Here is a 15,053-nt window from a genome sequence, read left to right as displayed (position 1 = left end):
AAATTATGAAGTCCTACCTCAGAATGTGACGGTGTTTGGAGAGGAGTCTTTGTGGAGGTAGGTAATTAAGTTAAAATGAGGTCATTCGAGTGGTCCACAGTCCGATATGACTGGTGTCCTTGCAAGAATCAGAGATTTGGGGGGCGCCTGGGTGGCTCAGTCGGTTAAGCGTCCGACTTTGGTTCAGGTCATGATCTCGCGGTCTGTGAGTTCGAGCCCCACGTCGGGATCTGTGCTGACAGCTCAGAGCCTGGAGCCTGTTTCAGATTCTGTGTCTCCCTCTCTGTCTCTGCCCCTCCCATGCTCATGCTCTGTCTCTCTCTGTCTCTCAATAATAGGTAAATATTAAAAAAAAATTTTTTTTTAAAAGAAGATGGTGGGTGGGTTGAAGAACAAACCCATCAGGAAGATTGTCTTTCATTGTCGGGGGCATTCTGGGGGGCTCAGGGAAAGGGTTTTTCCCACCAGTACCGAACCACATTTAGGAGAGGGAGGGAGGGAGGGAGGGAGGGAGGGAGAGAGAGAGAGAGAGAGAGAGAGAGAGAGAGAGAGAGAGGTCTTAACCTCCATTATTGCAGTTGAACCTGGGCATTTATACCCTGGGACAAAGGCTCAAAAGTCCCCCTGGGAGGGGTTCAGGGAGGGGCCTTGACACCTCCCGCTGTTGTTTGGTCATTCGGCTCACGCTTCAGGGAAGAAGCAGCGTATGATGGTTTAAATCCCAGCTCCACTGTTTATCAGCTGATGGGTCCAGGCAAGATAGGTAACCCTCTTGTACCTCAGTTTCCTCATCTGTGAAATGGGGCTCCTAGTATGTGTCTCCTGGTAGCTATCAAATGCTAGGCCCTGAGCCGGGCCTGTGGCAGAGGGCAGCCAGTGGCTGTGGCAGTTTGATGACCGCACCCTATAGCTGCCTCTGCAGGAGGGAAGGAGAAGGGAGGAGGAGAGGGAGATGTTGGCCGATTCTTTCATTTTTGGAAACAAAATGGCAACCTCTGGACTGTGGGTCATGAGGCCATAGAACGGGAATGAGTAAGAAGATACAAAGTTTGTCTGCTGCTTCAGAGATCTAGGGGACACTCTGGGGCCCCTGGGTGGCTCAGTTGGTTAAGCAACAGACTCTTGATTTTGGCTCAGGTCGTGATCTCACAGTTTGTGAGTTCGAGCCCCGCGTCAGGCTCTCAGCATGGAGCCTGCCTAGGATTCTCCCTCTCCCTCCTTCTCTGGCCCTCTCCTGCTCACGCTCTCTCTCTCTCTCTCTCTCTCTCAAAATAAATAAACATTAAACAAAAATACAGAGAACTCCATCTCTGACCTCATATCCAAGCAGAATATAAGTGGGCATTCTGGAAGGATCCATCCCTGTCCCTGACTCTATGTTAGTGATGGGCTGGATCATCCTCCAGGCCGACGCTGGGGACAGTCCCCTATTTCCATGCAGACTTTCCATTTGGCTGCTCTGGGGCTGCAGCGAATGCCTTTGGAACACCACGGCTACTCCCTGCATCCTTTTTGTCCCCTGGTTTATTCCTCCGGATCTGGAACTCACAGAGGACTGACACAGAGTTGGTGCTGGACGGGGGTTTATCAGGAGAAGCAGGAGGCGCGTGTCGGGGCAGGTGCCGCGAGAGGATGCGAGACACTGCTCGTCTGGGTGTGTGTCTTGTCACAGAGACAGGAGGAGGCGGGAGAAGGCGATGTCATGTTGGGACTTAGTAACGCCGGGAACGTGCCTCTCCCGGGGTCAGGTGTGGATGCTAATGTTCCCTGACTCCGTGGCCCTGGGCCACAGTATGGGGTGACTGCAGCCTCCTGATGTGCTCTGAGCGGCCTGCCCCCTCTCCTCTTTAAGAGGTCACAGGGCCTCAGGGTCTACTGGGGAGTGGGAGCAGGTGCTCGTCAGCACCCCCGTAAACTTGCCAGCGTGGTGGAAAGCCATTGGGTCCTAGGGAGACACTGGCATGGCCACTGGCTACTCTTAGGGAGCCACTGCATTTCTCTGAAGCTAGTTTTCTCACCCATAGGATGGGGCAATGATCTGGGGCGCCTGGGTGGCGCAGGTGCTTAAGCGTCCAACTCTTGATTTCAGCTCAGGTCACTATCTTGCGGTTTGTGAGATTGGGCCCCGAGTCGCGCTCTGCGCTGAGAGCGCAGAGCCTGCTTGGGATTCTGTCTCCTGCTCTCTCTGCCCCTCCCCTGCTTGCTCTCTATCTCTCTCTCTCAAAATAAATAAAAATGAACTTTAAAAAATGGGACAATGATCCCTTCCCATCCAGCTTCCTTCTTAGGGACGAGGATCAGATGAAATAAGAAATGAGACAGAACTTTGCTGGTGATAATCTGCAAGTCAAATTGCGAAGTGTTATTCCCACAACCGTCACCTGGTCCCCCCAAGCCTTGGATTCCATCCGGGATGGAGTCTCGCGTTAGCCCTTGGTATCTATTCAATGGTCAGGGATGGTTCTCCATCTGAATCCTTCCACCCCATCAGAGTATTCTGGAAGGGCTCACCCCAAAGGACCAGCACCACCTGCCCTGCCCCCTCTCTCTGGAAAGCTAAAGTCAGCAACAGAAGGACAGGGAGCAAGAGGGCAATGGGCAGGGCAGTTTCACTGCTTGGGCCACCGCTGAGATGTCCTGGGGCAAAGCCCGAGGATCTTGGTTAATATAAACCCATCCGACCCTCCCACGCATCTCACCACATGCCTGGGGGTCACCGTCTCCACTGGTGTTCTGCCTAGCTGGAGACACTTGTACCAACGGGGGGTGGTCTCCAGAATTTCTTAGGAACTCATGAAGTTCTGTTTCCCCTAAGCTGACTGAAATCTCTTCCCCTGGGCTGTGGCAAGTTCTCAGCAAAGGGGTCTCAAATGCCACACCGAGACCCGATGCACGGGCCATGGACGGACACACAGAAGGAAGCAGCATGGTGCAGAGGTGACAGCAGGGAGGTGGGCCTGGGGTCTGGGCTGGCGGAGCGTCTCGGTGCCCTGGCTGACCAGCTCTGACTCCTTGCCTGTAAGATGAGAAGAGTCCACTTTCCTCTTCCTTATCCTGATATCAGGAAGGATTGCTTTCCTCTTATTCTTAAACAAATTTTTTAATGTTCATTTTATTTTTGAGGGAGAGAGACAGAGCGTGAGCAGGGGAGGGGCAGAGAGAGGGAGGCACAGAATCCAAAGCGGGCTCCAGGCTCTGAGCTGTCAGCACAGGGCCCGATGCGGGGCTTGAACCCATGAACCGTGAGCTGAAGTCAGATGCCTAACCGACTGAGCCACCCAGGTGCCCCACTTTCACCTCGTTCTTAAAGGAGTCTTTGGCCTGTCCACAGCATAAGAACCCACCCTATTTGCTCCCCACCAGAAACGTCCCCAGTGCTCAGCCACAAATCCTGGACAGTCCTTGTAATGCACCTGTTAGCTCAGGAGCGCTCAAGGGTTTAAGCAGACACATGAGTGCCTGCTAATGTTTAGCTAGTGCTGCCCCTCCAGGGCTCAGAATGTAGTAAGGCCATTACAGATCACGGTGCTCCAGAAGGGAGGTCAGGGAAGGGGACAATTCTTAGGAGAAAAGCCTTTTTCCTGCACCTGTTGATGTACGGCTCATGGAATAGGGTCCTCGTCAAACGTTGGTCTCCATAGAACTACCTCAAAATGCTCAGAATGTACATTCCTGGGCTCTACCAGCAGATAAGGGTCCTGCAGATCCGAGTGAGGGCCAGGGGATCTGCATTTCACAAGGGCACCGATGATTCTGCTGCAGGAGTCCATGGACCACGCTTTGAGAAACACTTAGGTATTAGCCTGCTGATGGGGAAGGGCAACTCGGGACTTCTGGATTGTCGCCACTGATACACAACTCCCCCCACCCCCTAAGCCTCAGTGTCTCCACCTGCATAACAGGGTGTGTTCCAGCTGCTTCTTGAGGCTTCATGTGGTTTGGGGGTTCAGCACTCGGGGTTCTGACTCGAGAGCCTCCGATTCAAATCTGAGCTCAGTCAGCAAAATGGACACAGCCTTAGCTAGACTCACCGATAATCAAAGAATAAAGACTTAAATGACTAAAACCAGGAATGAGAGAGGGGACATTACTACCAACTTTACAGAAATAGGAGAGGCTATCAGGAAGTGATTATATAATCAGTTACATGCCAACGAATTAGCTAACCTTGGCAAAACGGACAAATTTCTAGAAAGATATAAGCTACTGAAACTGATTCAAGAAGAAATAGAAATTCTGAATAGGTTTGTAACAAAGACAATTGAAGTAGGGGAAAAAAATTCCCTGAAGAACAGTCCGGGACCATGAGGCTTCATCAGTGAATTCTACTAAATGTTTAAGGAATAATGAAAACCAATCCACAAACTCTTCCAAAAAAAAAAATAGGAGGGGAGAGAATACTTCCCAATTTAACCTATGAGACCAGTATTACTCTGATACCAAAACCAGACAAAAATATCACAAGAAAAAAAAAACTCTATAGACCAACATCCTTTATAAATATAGATGCATGGGGTGCTTGGGTGAGTCAGTTGGTTGAACACCTGACTTCAGCTCAGGTCATGATCTCATGGTTCGTGAGTGCGAGCCCCTTGTCAGTCTCTGTGCTGACAGCTCGGAGCCTGGAGCCTGCTTCGGATTCTGTGTCTCCCTCCCTCTCTGCCCCTCTCCCACTTGTGCGCGCTCTCTCTCAAAAATAAATAAATAAACTTAAAAAGTTAAAAAATATATAAATATAGATGCAAAAATCCTCATGCAAATGCTAGCAAACTTCGTCCAGCAACATATGAAGAGGAATATACACCACGACCAAGTGGGATTTATCCTAGGAATGCAAGGTTTCCAACGTATGGAAATCAGTCGATGTAATATGCCATATTAATAGAACAAAGGGCAAATCTGGGCTCTGCTACTTTCTAGCTGTGTGACCTGGGGCAGGGACCTTGGCCCCTTCGAACAAGTTTCTCCATTTATTTATTTATTTAAAAAAAAATTTTTTTTAACGTTTATTTATTTTTGAGACAGAGAGAGAGAGACAGAGTATGAACGGGGGAGGGTCAGAGAGAGGGAGACACAGAATCTGAAACAGGCTCCAGGCTCCGAGCTGTCAGCACAGAGCCCGACGCGGGGCTCGAACTCACTGGCTGTGAGATCATGACCTGAGCCGAAGTCGTACGTTCAACCAGCTGAGCCATTCAGGCGCCCCAAGTTTCTCCATTTTCAAAGGAGGGTTGGTGACACTGACTTCTTGGTGTTGTCACGAGGATGAAATCAGTACCCATAGCAAGTGTCCAATAAACCTTAGCCTAACGGTAATTATTTTGCGGACAGAATCCACTGGGAGGGGGTCTGGGTCATCTGTCCAGATGCTTCTTCTCTGGCCACTTTTAGCTGAGGAGGCTGCAGTAGGTGGGCTGACACAGCCTGCCCCCCGGGACCATCAGCACCATCAGTCTGCTCGATCGCCGCCTCCAAACCTCCGTCTCCACAGCTCTCCCTGCCCGAGCGGCCACCTTGACCTCTCCGGCCGGTGCGAGTCCTCCCCAGCCCACACCCCACCCTCGCAGGGTCTTTTCTTACACCTGTGCTACTCACTTTCCCTTCCCTAAATGCCGGGGGAGTTTGGGGATTTCACCACACACTTCATTCAAGACCTGACCCCTCCTCTGTGACCTTCACGCTAAAGCACCTTGCTTCCCGGAGCCCCAGTTTCCTCTGTGTAAAAGGAGGCCTCCGTGTGGTAGGGGAGAAGGGGGTGCGGGAAGTGAGGGGGCCGTGGGGAAGTCAGGGTCATCTCCTCGAGCCCCGGAGCGGGAGCCAGCATCCCACACTCACTTGGCTGGGTGGAAGACGGCACTCATCTCCTCTGCCAGGTGTCTCCGAAGGATGTGCTTCCCGCTGGGGATGCCCAGGGCAGTGGCCATGGCCTCGGCGTTGAACGTGGGCTCCAGCACCAACACAGCACCGTGGATGCCGCTGTTGGTCAGGTTGTCTGCGTACTCCTGAGGGCGAGGCACAGGGCTGGTCAGCCTTGGGGGGCTGCCCTGCTAGTCTGAGAGGGCCACCCTGTTGTCCTGAGGCTGCCCTGCCGGCTTGAGGTGCCCTCAGCTGCAAGTGGGGACATGTCCCCCACAGCAAAGGCTTGTCCCCCTGGGGACCGGTCAGTTTAAGCCCAAGGGGGATCCCCTCACTCCTTTACGGCCATGAGGACGGTCACCAAGACTATTTTGTCACTGACATATCCCCAGACCTTGGCAGGCAACCCATAAATACTTGTTCAGTGAGAAGAGAAACCCAGATCCAACCCGACCCAGGCTTCAGGGGACAGCCCAGCCTCTCCACTCCTGCTATGAGAAAGGCATCATTAATGGGGGTCCCGCTGCGGGGGCAGGGTGAGTGCTCCCTCCTCTTGAGCGACAGGAGGCAGGCACTCTCACCAGCCTGGGCGGACACCCCACTCCCACAAAATGGGCACAAAACGTGCATGGGATTGGCACGTGCCTGCGAGTCGCCCCCAGCCCATCACCGCCTCTCACCTTCAGGTCGATGTCCCGCACCCACTTGAGCACCCGTTGGTTGGTCCAGACCACGGGGTCTATGTTCTGGGTCTCGCAGCGGGCGCGGCGCTCCTGGAGGGCCTTGTGGGGGGAAGACAGTGGGTCAGCTGGTGTGTCGGGGGCGGGGGGCTACACAGAGATGACAAGGAGCGAGTGTCGGCCGTGTTGGGGGGACCCTGGTATGCCAGTACAGGGGGGAGTTCTGGCCGGCGAGCCCCAGCTTCTCTGGCCACGTCAGGCTGGGGCTTGGCCGTTCATCCTGGGAAATGGGGAGAAGCCTGCTTCTGGGGTGGAGGGCTGGGTGAGACCCCCAGAGGCTGCCTGGTTTGTGCGTCCCTGTCCGCCGCTCTCCTGACACAGAGTGGGTGCCCAACAACGTGGCCCTTCCATGAGGGGCTAGGTGTCTTGTGGGTCCACCCAGCCCCTGGGGGCAACGAGTGTCACCCAGGCACAAAACGTCACCCACGGCGGCCTGTAGAGGGATCAGCCTGGTCCCCTTTCGCAAGCCCCCTTGGGGGGACTGGCTCCCAGACAAGGACTCCTGGGCTCGTGGTGGACACATGGATTTCTGCCCCCCGCCGGCCCATGGATTTCTCCAACCTGCCCTGACCAGCCCCAGTGCACCAAGCCCTTTTCCACACTTGACTCTCACGATCTTCCTGCACATCCACCTCCTTCACCAGCCTGGGGCTCCCGGGGGCCCGGGGCCTGTGCCTCGGGCCCTGTGCTGGGCGTGCGCCAAGGGCTGGAGAGCTGGACGGCGCCCTTTTCTATGCCTCTCCTCCTGACCCCCAGCTCTTGTGCTCTGACGTCACATTCGAAGAAAAGGAAACCATCTGGACTGATTCCACTCCGCAGCTGAGGGCCCCTCCCTCAGGGATATTTGGTCCCCGGGGAGCTGAGGTGCATGTCCCGTGCCGTCTGGCTTGGCAGGGCTCCGAATCAAAGGGGCGCTCAGAGTCCAAACTCTAACTCTCCCCCCTGCTGTCCGGTTGCCTACCTGGCCTCCCTGTTCAAGGCCTCAGTTCAGCTGTCACTCTCTCTGGGACGCCCTCCCTGATTCCTCTGGAAGCGACTCCTTTGGATTTTCACAAAGCCCCGGGCTTTCCTCACCGGGGCAACTTTCCATGGTATTGTGGCTCCAGCTTCTATGTGGTTCTCCCTGATCAGCAGTGAGCTCTTGGATGAGGGTTCCCCACTTCCTCTGAATTGGGCACCGGGCCTGATGATGCCCAATAAGCAGTTGTTGGAAGAGGGAGGGAGCGAGGAAGGGGCGATGGATGTGTGTGGATGGAGGGATGGGCAGGTAGTCGGATGGACAGACAGTGGGTACCAGTGTGGGAAGAAGGGCTGTGGGAGGTGCCCCCACCTCCTGCCCTGGTCCTCACCTCCCTGCTGAAGTTCACTTGGTACAGCAGCTCGATCCCCAGCAGGATGCTGACCTGGTGGAACTTCTTGGACACATTCAGGTGCTTTTCCAGGTCCCGCTTCATCAGGGAGTGTAGCATCCGCCCGTCGACCAGGTGGTTTTGGAAGGCCTGAGAGTACTGGGACAGGCCGATGTCATTCAGCCAGGCCTTGGCCACCCAGTGATGGTCCAGGTCAGCGGCTTTGGACAGGCTGGCGAGGAAAGACATGGCCAGAAAGGGGGATGGGTGGGGGACAGGTGGCAGGAACAGAGGGACGGGAAGAAACGGGGCGGAGATGGGCAGAGACGAGGATAGAGGGAAAACAACAGGGCGGGGGAGTGTGGGGGACCAAGAAATCGGGGAGACGGACAGGAAAAGGGATGGATTGAAGAGACAGGAAGAGAGAGACAAAGCAGAGATGGGGAGAGAGGTGGGCACAGGGGGCGGGAGGAGACAGAGACAGACAGAAAGACAGACACAGAGAAACAGAGAGCGAGCCCCCAAAGAGCAGAAAAAGGATCAACAGAGAGGCAGACAAAGGGGACAGGAAAAGAGGAGAGAGCACTTTCAGACACGCTGAGTGCGAAGGGACAGTGGCAGAGCAGCAGGGACATGTGCAGTGGGAAGCAGCACCTCTGGGAGCCCTCGGCATCCTCAGCCTGTCCCTGGGCACGGTCCCCTGGGAATGTCCCTCTACCGAAGCCCTGAAGCCTGCAAAGCCATGGCCTGGGCCGTCTCTCCTCGAAGTTACACCGTGGCGTGTCTTGAAATCAGAATTAAAACCCCCGTTTTGCCCATTCCAAGCCCTCTCACCTCACTGCTAGACCTCAGATCCTCTGTATCCCACACAGAACCTAGCTCAGTGCTGCACACATAGTAGGTGCACAACGAAGACTCAAACGGATAAAAAAGTGCGTGCTCCGGACCAAGAGGTCCTTCCGGCTGTCATTCCCCTAATCGCCACACGGTGGCAGCGGGACAGAAGGAATTAGCACAGCCCAGCCCGCCTACCGAGGGACTTGAGAAATGACCCCCGGGGCTGCCAGGTGGGCGGGTCCACTACAGAGGGATCAGGATGTTATAGGGAAATGTGGGCCCACGGGGAGACACCGCCCCCTTCCCCAGGTCTGGGAGTGGGACCAGCATCCTCCCCTCCCCGCCCCGGATGGAACACCCCTCACCCACTTTCCAGTCCCCTCCCTGTGCACCCATCTGTAAGAGCTGCCCTACCAGCCACTCAAGCTGGAGACCTGGGTGGGATTTTCACTCCCACCTGACTCGGCTGCCTCCTTTCCACTCTGTTCCGCCCACTCTGGGCAACCCTGCCTCTCCCTGGACTCTGCCCTCCAGCTGGTCTCCTTGCTCCAACTGGGCCCTCCCCAGTCCCTTCCCCAGGACAGCAGCCAGGGCCGACCACACCACCCATCCTGCTGGTGCTCCTGCCTGGCTCCTTGCCGTCCTTCCTTCATTCCACCAACACGCGCTTAGCAGCTACTGACTGGTGTGCTCGGGATGGATGCTGTCGTGTAATGGGCACGTCTCCCCTCATCTCGTGGCCCCTTTCTTTCCTTCTTCTCCCCTGTGCTCTCTGTTCCCTGGTGGCATCATTTCCAGGGCTCTGGATACGTCTGTAAATGAGGACTCCCAAATTCTCATCTCTCCCCTCTCCTGTCTCCTGAGACCCAGCTTCTCACTAACTGCCCTCCTAGCATTTCCTGTCATGCATTTCACATTTAATGGGCTCCAAATGAAATGCCCTGTCCCCTTTCCCAGCTCTGCCCCGTTGCCCACCATCACCCAGCTCCCGGGCCTCACTTGCCCTCCTCCTCCCTCCCCCGCCGGGTCTATCAATCACTCTGGTCAGTGTGTCTGTCCCCTTTTCTCCTTTTCTGGGTTCAATCTACCACCACCTCTGGCACAGATTTCAGCAATTGCTTCCTTACTTCCGCCCCCCACCCCCCACCACCTGCTCCACCCCTTCTAATCCACTTTTCCCCACAGTGGCCAGACAGTCTTTTAAAACCATCAATCAGGTCATGTCCCTCCTTTGCTTAAAATCTTCCAGTGGAGGAACCTTAAGTGCACATCACTAAGTGAAAGAAGCCAATCTGAAGAGGCTACATATTGTACGATTTCAACCCTATGTCATTCTGGAAAAGGCAAAACTACGGAGACAGTAAAAAGAGTAGTAGTGGTCACCAGGGGTTAGGAAGAGGGAGGGATGGATAAGTGGAGCACAGGGGACTTTTTAGGGCAGTGAAATTATTCAGCATGATAGTGCAATGATGGATGCATATCATTAGATGTCTGTCCAAACCCACGGGATGTACAACACCAAGAGTGAACGCTAACATAAGCTATGGACTTTGGACGATCATGATGTGTCAGTGCTGGTGTATCAACTGTAGCAAATGTTCCATCTGGCAGGAGATGTGGATTATGGGGAAGGCTGTGAAGGAGTGGGAGCAGGGGGTCCATGGGAAATCTCTGTACCTTCCTTCCAATTTTGCTGTGAAACTGAAACTGCTCTAAAAAATTAATGTTTATTTAATAGATGAGGGAGAAACAAAGACTTTTTTTAAACAAACAAAATTGGGAGAATTCATCATCAGAAGAATAAACTGCAGGAAATGTTGACGGACTTTCTTCAAAAGGAAAGAAAATAATAACTGTATGGCAACTTGGCCCACACAAAAGAATAAAGAGGAGAACTCCTAAAAGTCACAATAAAAAACCCACCAGATTCAGAAATGGGCAGATGACTTGAATAGGCATTTCTCCAAAGACGACTTACAAGTAGCCAATAAACACACAAAAAGACGCCCATCACTCATCACTAGAGAGATGGAAATTTCTCTGCAATGACATACCACTTCATACCCATTAGGATGGCTAAAAAACCCCCCAGAAAACAAGTGTTGTTGGGGATGTGGTGAAATCAGAACCTTCGTGTGCTGTTGGTGAGGATCTAAAATGGTGTGGCCACTGTGGACAACAGTATGGTGGTTCCTCAAAAAATTAAAGAGAATTATGGGGCGCCTGGGTGGCTCAGTCCATTGAGCATCCAACTTCGGCTCAGGTCATGATCTCACGGTCTGTGAGTTCGAGCCCCACATCGGGCTCTGTGCTGATGGCTCAGAGCCTGGAGCCTGCTTCGGATTCTGTGTCTCCCTCTTTCTCTGACCCTCCCCCGCTCATGCTCTGTCTCTCTCTGTCAAAAATAAATAAAACATTAAAAAAAATTTTAAAAACATTAAACAGAATTATCATATCCAGCAATTCCATTAGAAGTGTCCATCGACAGAGGAATGGATAAGCAAAACGTGCTATATATATATGTATATATATATATATATATATATATATATATATATGCACAGTGGCATATTATTCAGCTTTAAAAAGAAAGGAAAATCTGACACACGCTACCACAGTAATGAATCTTGAGGACATGACGCTAAGTGATGTAAGCCAGGCACAGAAAGACAAATACTGTAGGAGGTACTGAGAGTAGTCAAAACCATAAAGGCAGAAAGTAGAAGTGTGGTTGCCATTATACAGGGAGGAGGGGAGAGCAGGGAGTTTGTGTTTATTGTGTTTTTGTGAGCATACAGTTTCAGTGTCATAAGATGGAAAGTCCTGGACATGGATGGTGGTGATGGCCACACAGCAACGTGAATGTTCTTTACACTACTGAACTGTGCACTTAAAAATGGTTAAGATTTAGGGGCGCCTGGGTGGCTCAGTCGGTTAAGCGTCCGACTTCGGCTCAGGTCACGATCTCGCGGTCCGCAAGTTCGAGCCCTGCGTTGGGCTCTGGGCTGATGGCTCAGAGCCTGGAGCCTGCTTCCGATTCTGTGTCTCCCTCTCTCTCTGCCCCTCCCCCATTCATGTCTGTTTCTCTCTGTCTCAAAAATAAGTAAACGTTAAAAAAAAAAATTAAAAAAAAATGGCTAAGATGGTAAATATGCACAGTACAAAAATTTTTCTAAGAAGGAAAATGATTGGAAACGGTAAATATCTGGGTCACCATTTTTCTCACTTGCAAATCTCAAATCTAAAATAATGGACACTTTAAAAGAAATACAGTGATGATGTATTACAGAACGTATAATCCACATAGATGAAAACCTATGAAAACAATAGCACAAAAGGCAGGAGAAGAAAGCGCCTTCGACTATACGCAAAGTTGTATAATATTATTTGAAGACAGACAGTGGTACGCGAAGCATGTGTATTACAAACTGCAGAGAAACAACTGAAAGGAAACTGAAGTGTAGCTCGTAAGCTAGTGGTAGGAACATTTAACTGATAAAAAGCCAGTAAAAGAAGGGGAAAGGAACAAAGAGTAGATCTCAAGGAAACAGAACAAGAAAACGGTGGCTTCCCTTTGCAGATATAACATCAGGAGTCACTAGTGTCGCCCAGCAAGGTGTGGCCTCCTCTCCCACGACAGCCGCAGGCTCAGGGGGCACCCAGATGCACCGAGCTCCTGCCCCCATTGGGTGGGGGAGCTGCCTTTCCCTGGGCCCATTTCTTTCCAGCCTTGCCCACGGCTCACTCACCTCCCAGCGGCAGCTTCCTCTGCCCGTTTTGTCTAGAGTCGCTTCCCTGGCCCGCTGCTCTGCCTCTGAGTATTTCCTTCAAAGCGCTAATTACACATGGAACCTTAGGAATTAACTGCTCTGAGCACAGAGACTATGTTCTCTGCTGAAGAGCCAATCTAGCGCTCGACACCCAGCAGGTGCTTTCAGTGGAAGATCCGCCAAGAATTGGAAGGGTGGGCTCCCAGCTTCGCTCTGCCTCCTCCTGCCCCTCAGCCCCCCAGGACCACTGGGGGCTGCTCTCCGAGGCCGGGGCCTCCTGGTCTCCAGGCTGTTCTCCACCGCCACGCTGGACTCCCACAGGACTCCGCCGTGCTTTCGCTCTCCCGGAAGCCTTCCCGGCCCCTAGTGCTGGGTCAGAGCCCCTCTCAGTGTCCAGAGCCCCCCAGGAGTCCCTGGTCCCTGCACTTGTCACCCTGCTGTTCATCTGGCCAGCGGCCCACCACACCGTCAGCTCCTGGAGGGTGGGACTGGGTGTGGCCTCTCTCCAAACACCCGGGCTCCCCACCTGGCTCAGAGTTCATGGTCAACAGCCTCTTTTCTATAACCCAGTGCATCGGAGACAAAGCAAAGCTGGGTGAGTGGGGCATTGACTCCTATTCACCAGGAGGCTGCCCAGACGGAGCTCCTGAACTGCAGACTTCTTGTTTCTTTAAATTTTTTTTAAATGTTTATTCATTTTTGAGAGAGACAGAGCACGAGTGGGCAAGGGGTAGAGAGAGAGGGAGACAGAATCCGAAGCAGGCTCCAGGCTCTGAGCTGTCAGCACTAGAGCCCGACATGGGGTTTGAACCCATGAACCGTGAGATCATGACCTGAGCTGAAGCCAGAGGCTTAACCGACTAAGCCACCCAGGCACCCCATGAGCTGGAAACTTCTGGCCCACATGCCCTTCTAGGAAGTAAACGTCCCAGGCAGACCCCCTCCCATCCCCCCCCCCCAGCCCCCATCCCCCCCAGGGCAGGGCTCCAGCCTCTTCTGGCCCTTCCCAGGCCTCTCTGCCATTGTCATGGCTCTCTTGCCCAGTGCAGGAGTTAGAGCTCCCAGCCTTCCTAATCAGATGCCACGGGGCCAGGGTTGGCCCTAATGGGGACAAGAAGCCCTCCTCTCCTGAGCGAGGGTTTGCTCAGCAACAAGACGTGGGCTGGTGTGTTGGGGGGGCACATGGGGGAACCTACTTGAGAGAAGCCATTTACAGTCAGCAATATCTATCTGCATGCTGACAATTAATGCACTCTTGCCCTTCAAAAGCAGTTCCCTTTTCATTAAAGTTGTCCCCATGGGGCCTCAGCTTGGCAACACTTTCCCAGCTGTTGGTTTGAGCTATTGTAAGCACCCGAGTTGAAAACGGCATGACTTTATTTTTTTATTTTTTATTTTTTTAATGTTTATTTATTTTTGAGACAGAGAGAGACAGAGCATGAACGGGGGAGGGGCAGAGAGAGAGGGAGACACAGAATCAGAAGCAGGCTCCAGGCTCCGGGCCATCAGCCCAGAGCCCGACACGGAGCTCGAACTCACGGAGCGTGAGATCGTGACCTGAGCTGAAGTCGGACACTTAACCGACTGAGCCACCCAGGCGCCCCAAAAACGGCATGACTTTAAAAGTAATTCAGATATTTTATAAAATTTAACATTGTCCCCCGTCCCAAACTGGGTCTGGATTAGACCCTGAAATCCGAGTTTGGGCACAGAATTTAGGTATCATCTTGGTCATTATTCAGCACTGTAAACACGAGGCCATTCTAGCTCTATCACCTTTAGCTCGGAGACCTTGCGTCTCTGGTGCCCCAGTTTCCTCATCTGTAAAATGGGGCTAATCGTGTTTGCCTCACAGACGTCGTGAGGGCTGGAAGAGACAAGAGAGCGTAAAACTCTTAGCACAGGGTCTGGGGCGCATTCCATGTTCCACAAATAAGTGTAGTGGGGATGGTCAGTGTTTTTAACATTGAGGCAACATAGGATAACAGAAAGAGGATTGACTTCAAAGTTAGGTATTTTGAAATGTAACTTTGCACCCATGATTTCTCTGGGCCTCGCTTTCTCTGTCTTTAAAATGGGGGTAAGGATGTCTCTCCCACACGGGTGTGGTGATGGGTAAATAAAATCGTGTCCATAAGGCGACTGGTGTATTTTAGAGATAAGAGGAACCAGCCCCAGAGAGGGTAACGTCATGCCCGAAGCCACACAGGAGGTGTTCTTGAAGATGAGCTCACTGGGGTTCTTACCCTAGAGTTCACGGGCCCCTAAACGGTTCGTGAGGGAGCCGAAGGGTCCCAGGACACGAAGTTAAAGCAGTTTTGTAATATCTCTTGTGGGGAAAGCGTCAACCGTTTTTATCAGATTCTCAAAGTGGCCCCGGTCTCCAAAAGTTGAAAGAACCTCTGTCCTAATTTAACCCCCTTCGCTTCACAGGTGGAGAAACCGTGTCCCAGAGAGAGAGCAAGGTCCCGGCAAGTTAGAGACACGCCAGAATTCCGCAG

The 15,053-nt window shown here is 52.7% G+C and overlaps 1 protein-coding gene across 1 annotated transcript in view; it reads right to left on the bottom strand.

Moving 5' to 3' along the window:
- KAZN (kazrin, periplakin interacting protein) overlaps positions 1-15,053 on the bottom strand; it is a 158,824-nt gene that overhangs the window by 10,911 nt on the left and 132,860 nt on the right. The window contains exons 11-13 of the mRNA XM_042951590.1: positions 7,946-8,177; positions 6,537-6,638; positions 5,836-6,002 (exon numbers count right to left, since the gene is read on the bottom strand). Coding sequence (XP_042807524.1) covers positions 5,836-6,002; positions 6,537-6,638; positions 7,946-8,177 — 501 coding nt within the window. The remainder of the gene's footprint in view (positions 1-5,835; positions 6,003-6,536; positions 6,639-7,945; positions 8,178-15,053) is intronic.

The sequence above is a fragment of the Panthera leo genome, chromosome C1 (assembly GCF_018350215.1).
Source record: "Panthera leo isolate Ple1 chromosome C1, P.leo_Ple1_pat1.1, whole genome shotgun sequence".
Lineage (NCBI taxonomy): Eukaryota > Metazoa > Chordata > Mammalia > Carnivora > Felidae > Panthera > Panthera leo.
This window is presented reverse-complemented; position numbering and strand designations above follow the sequence as displayed.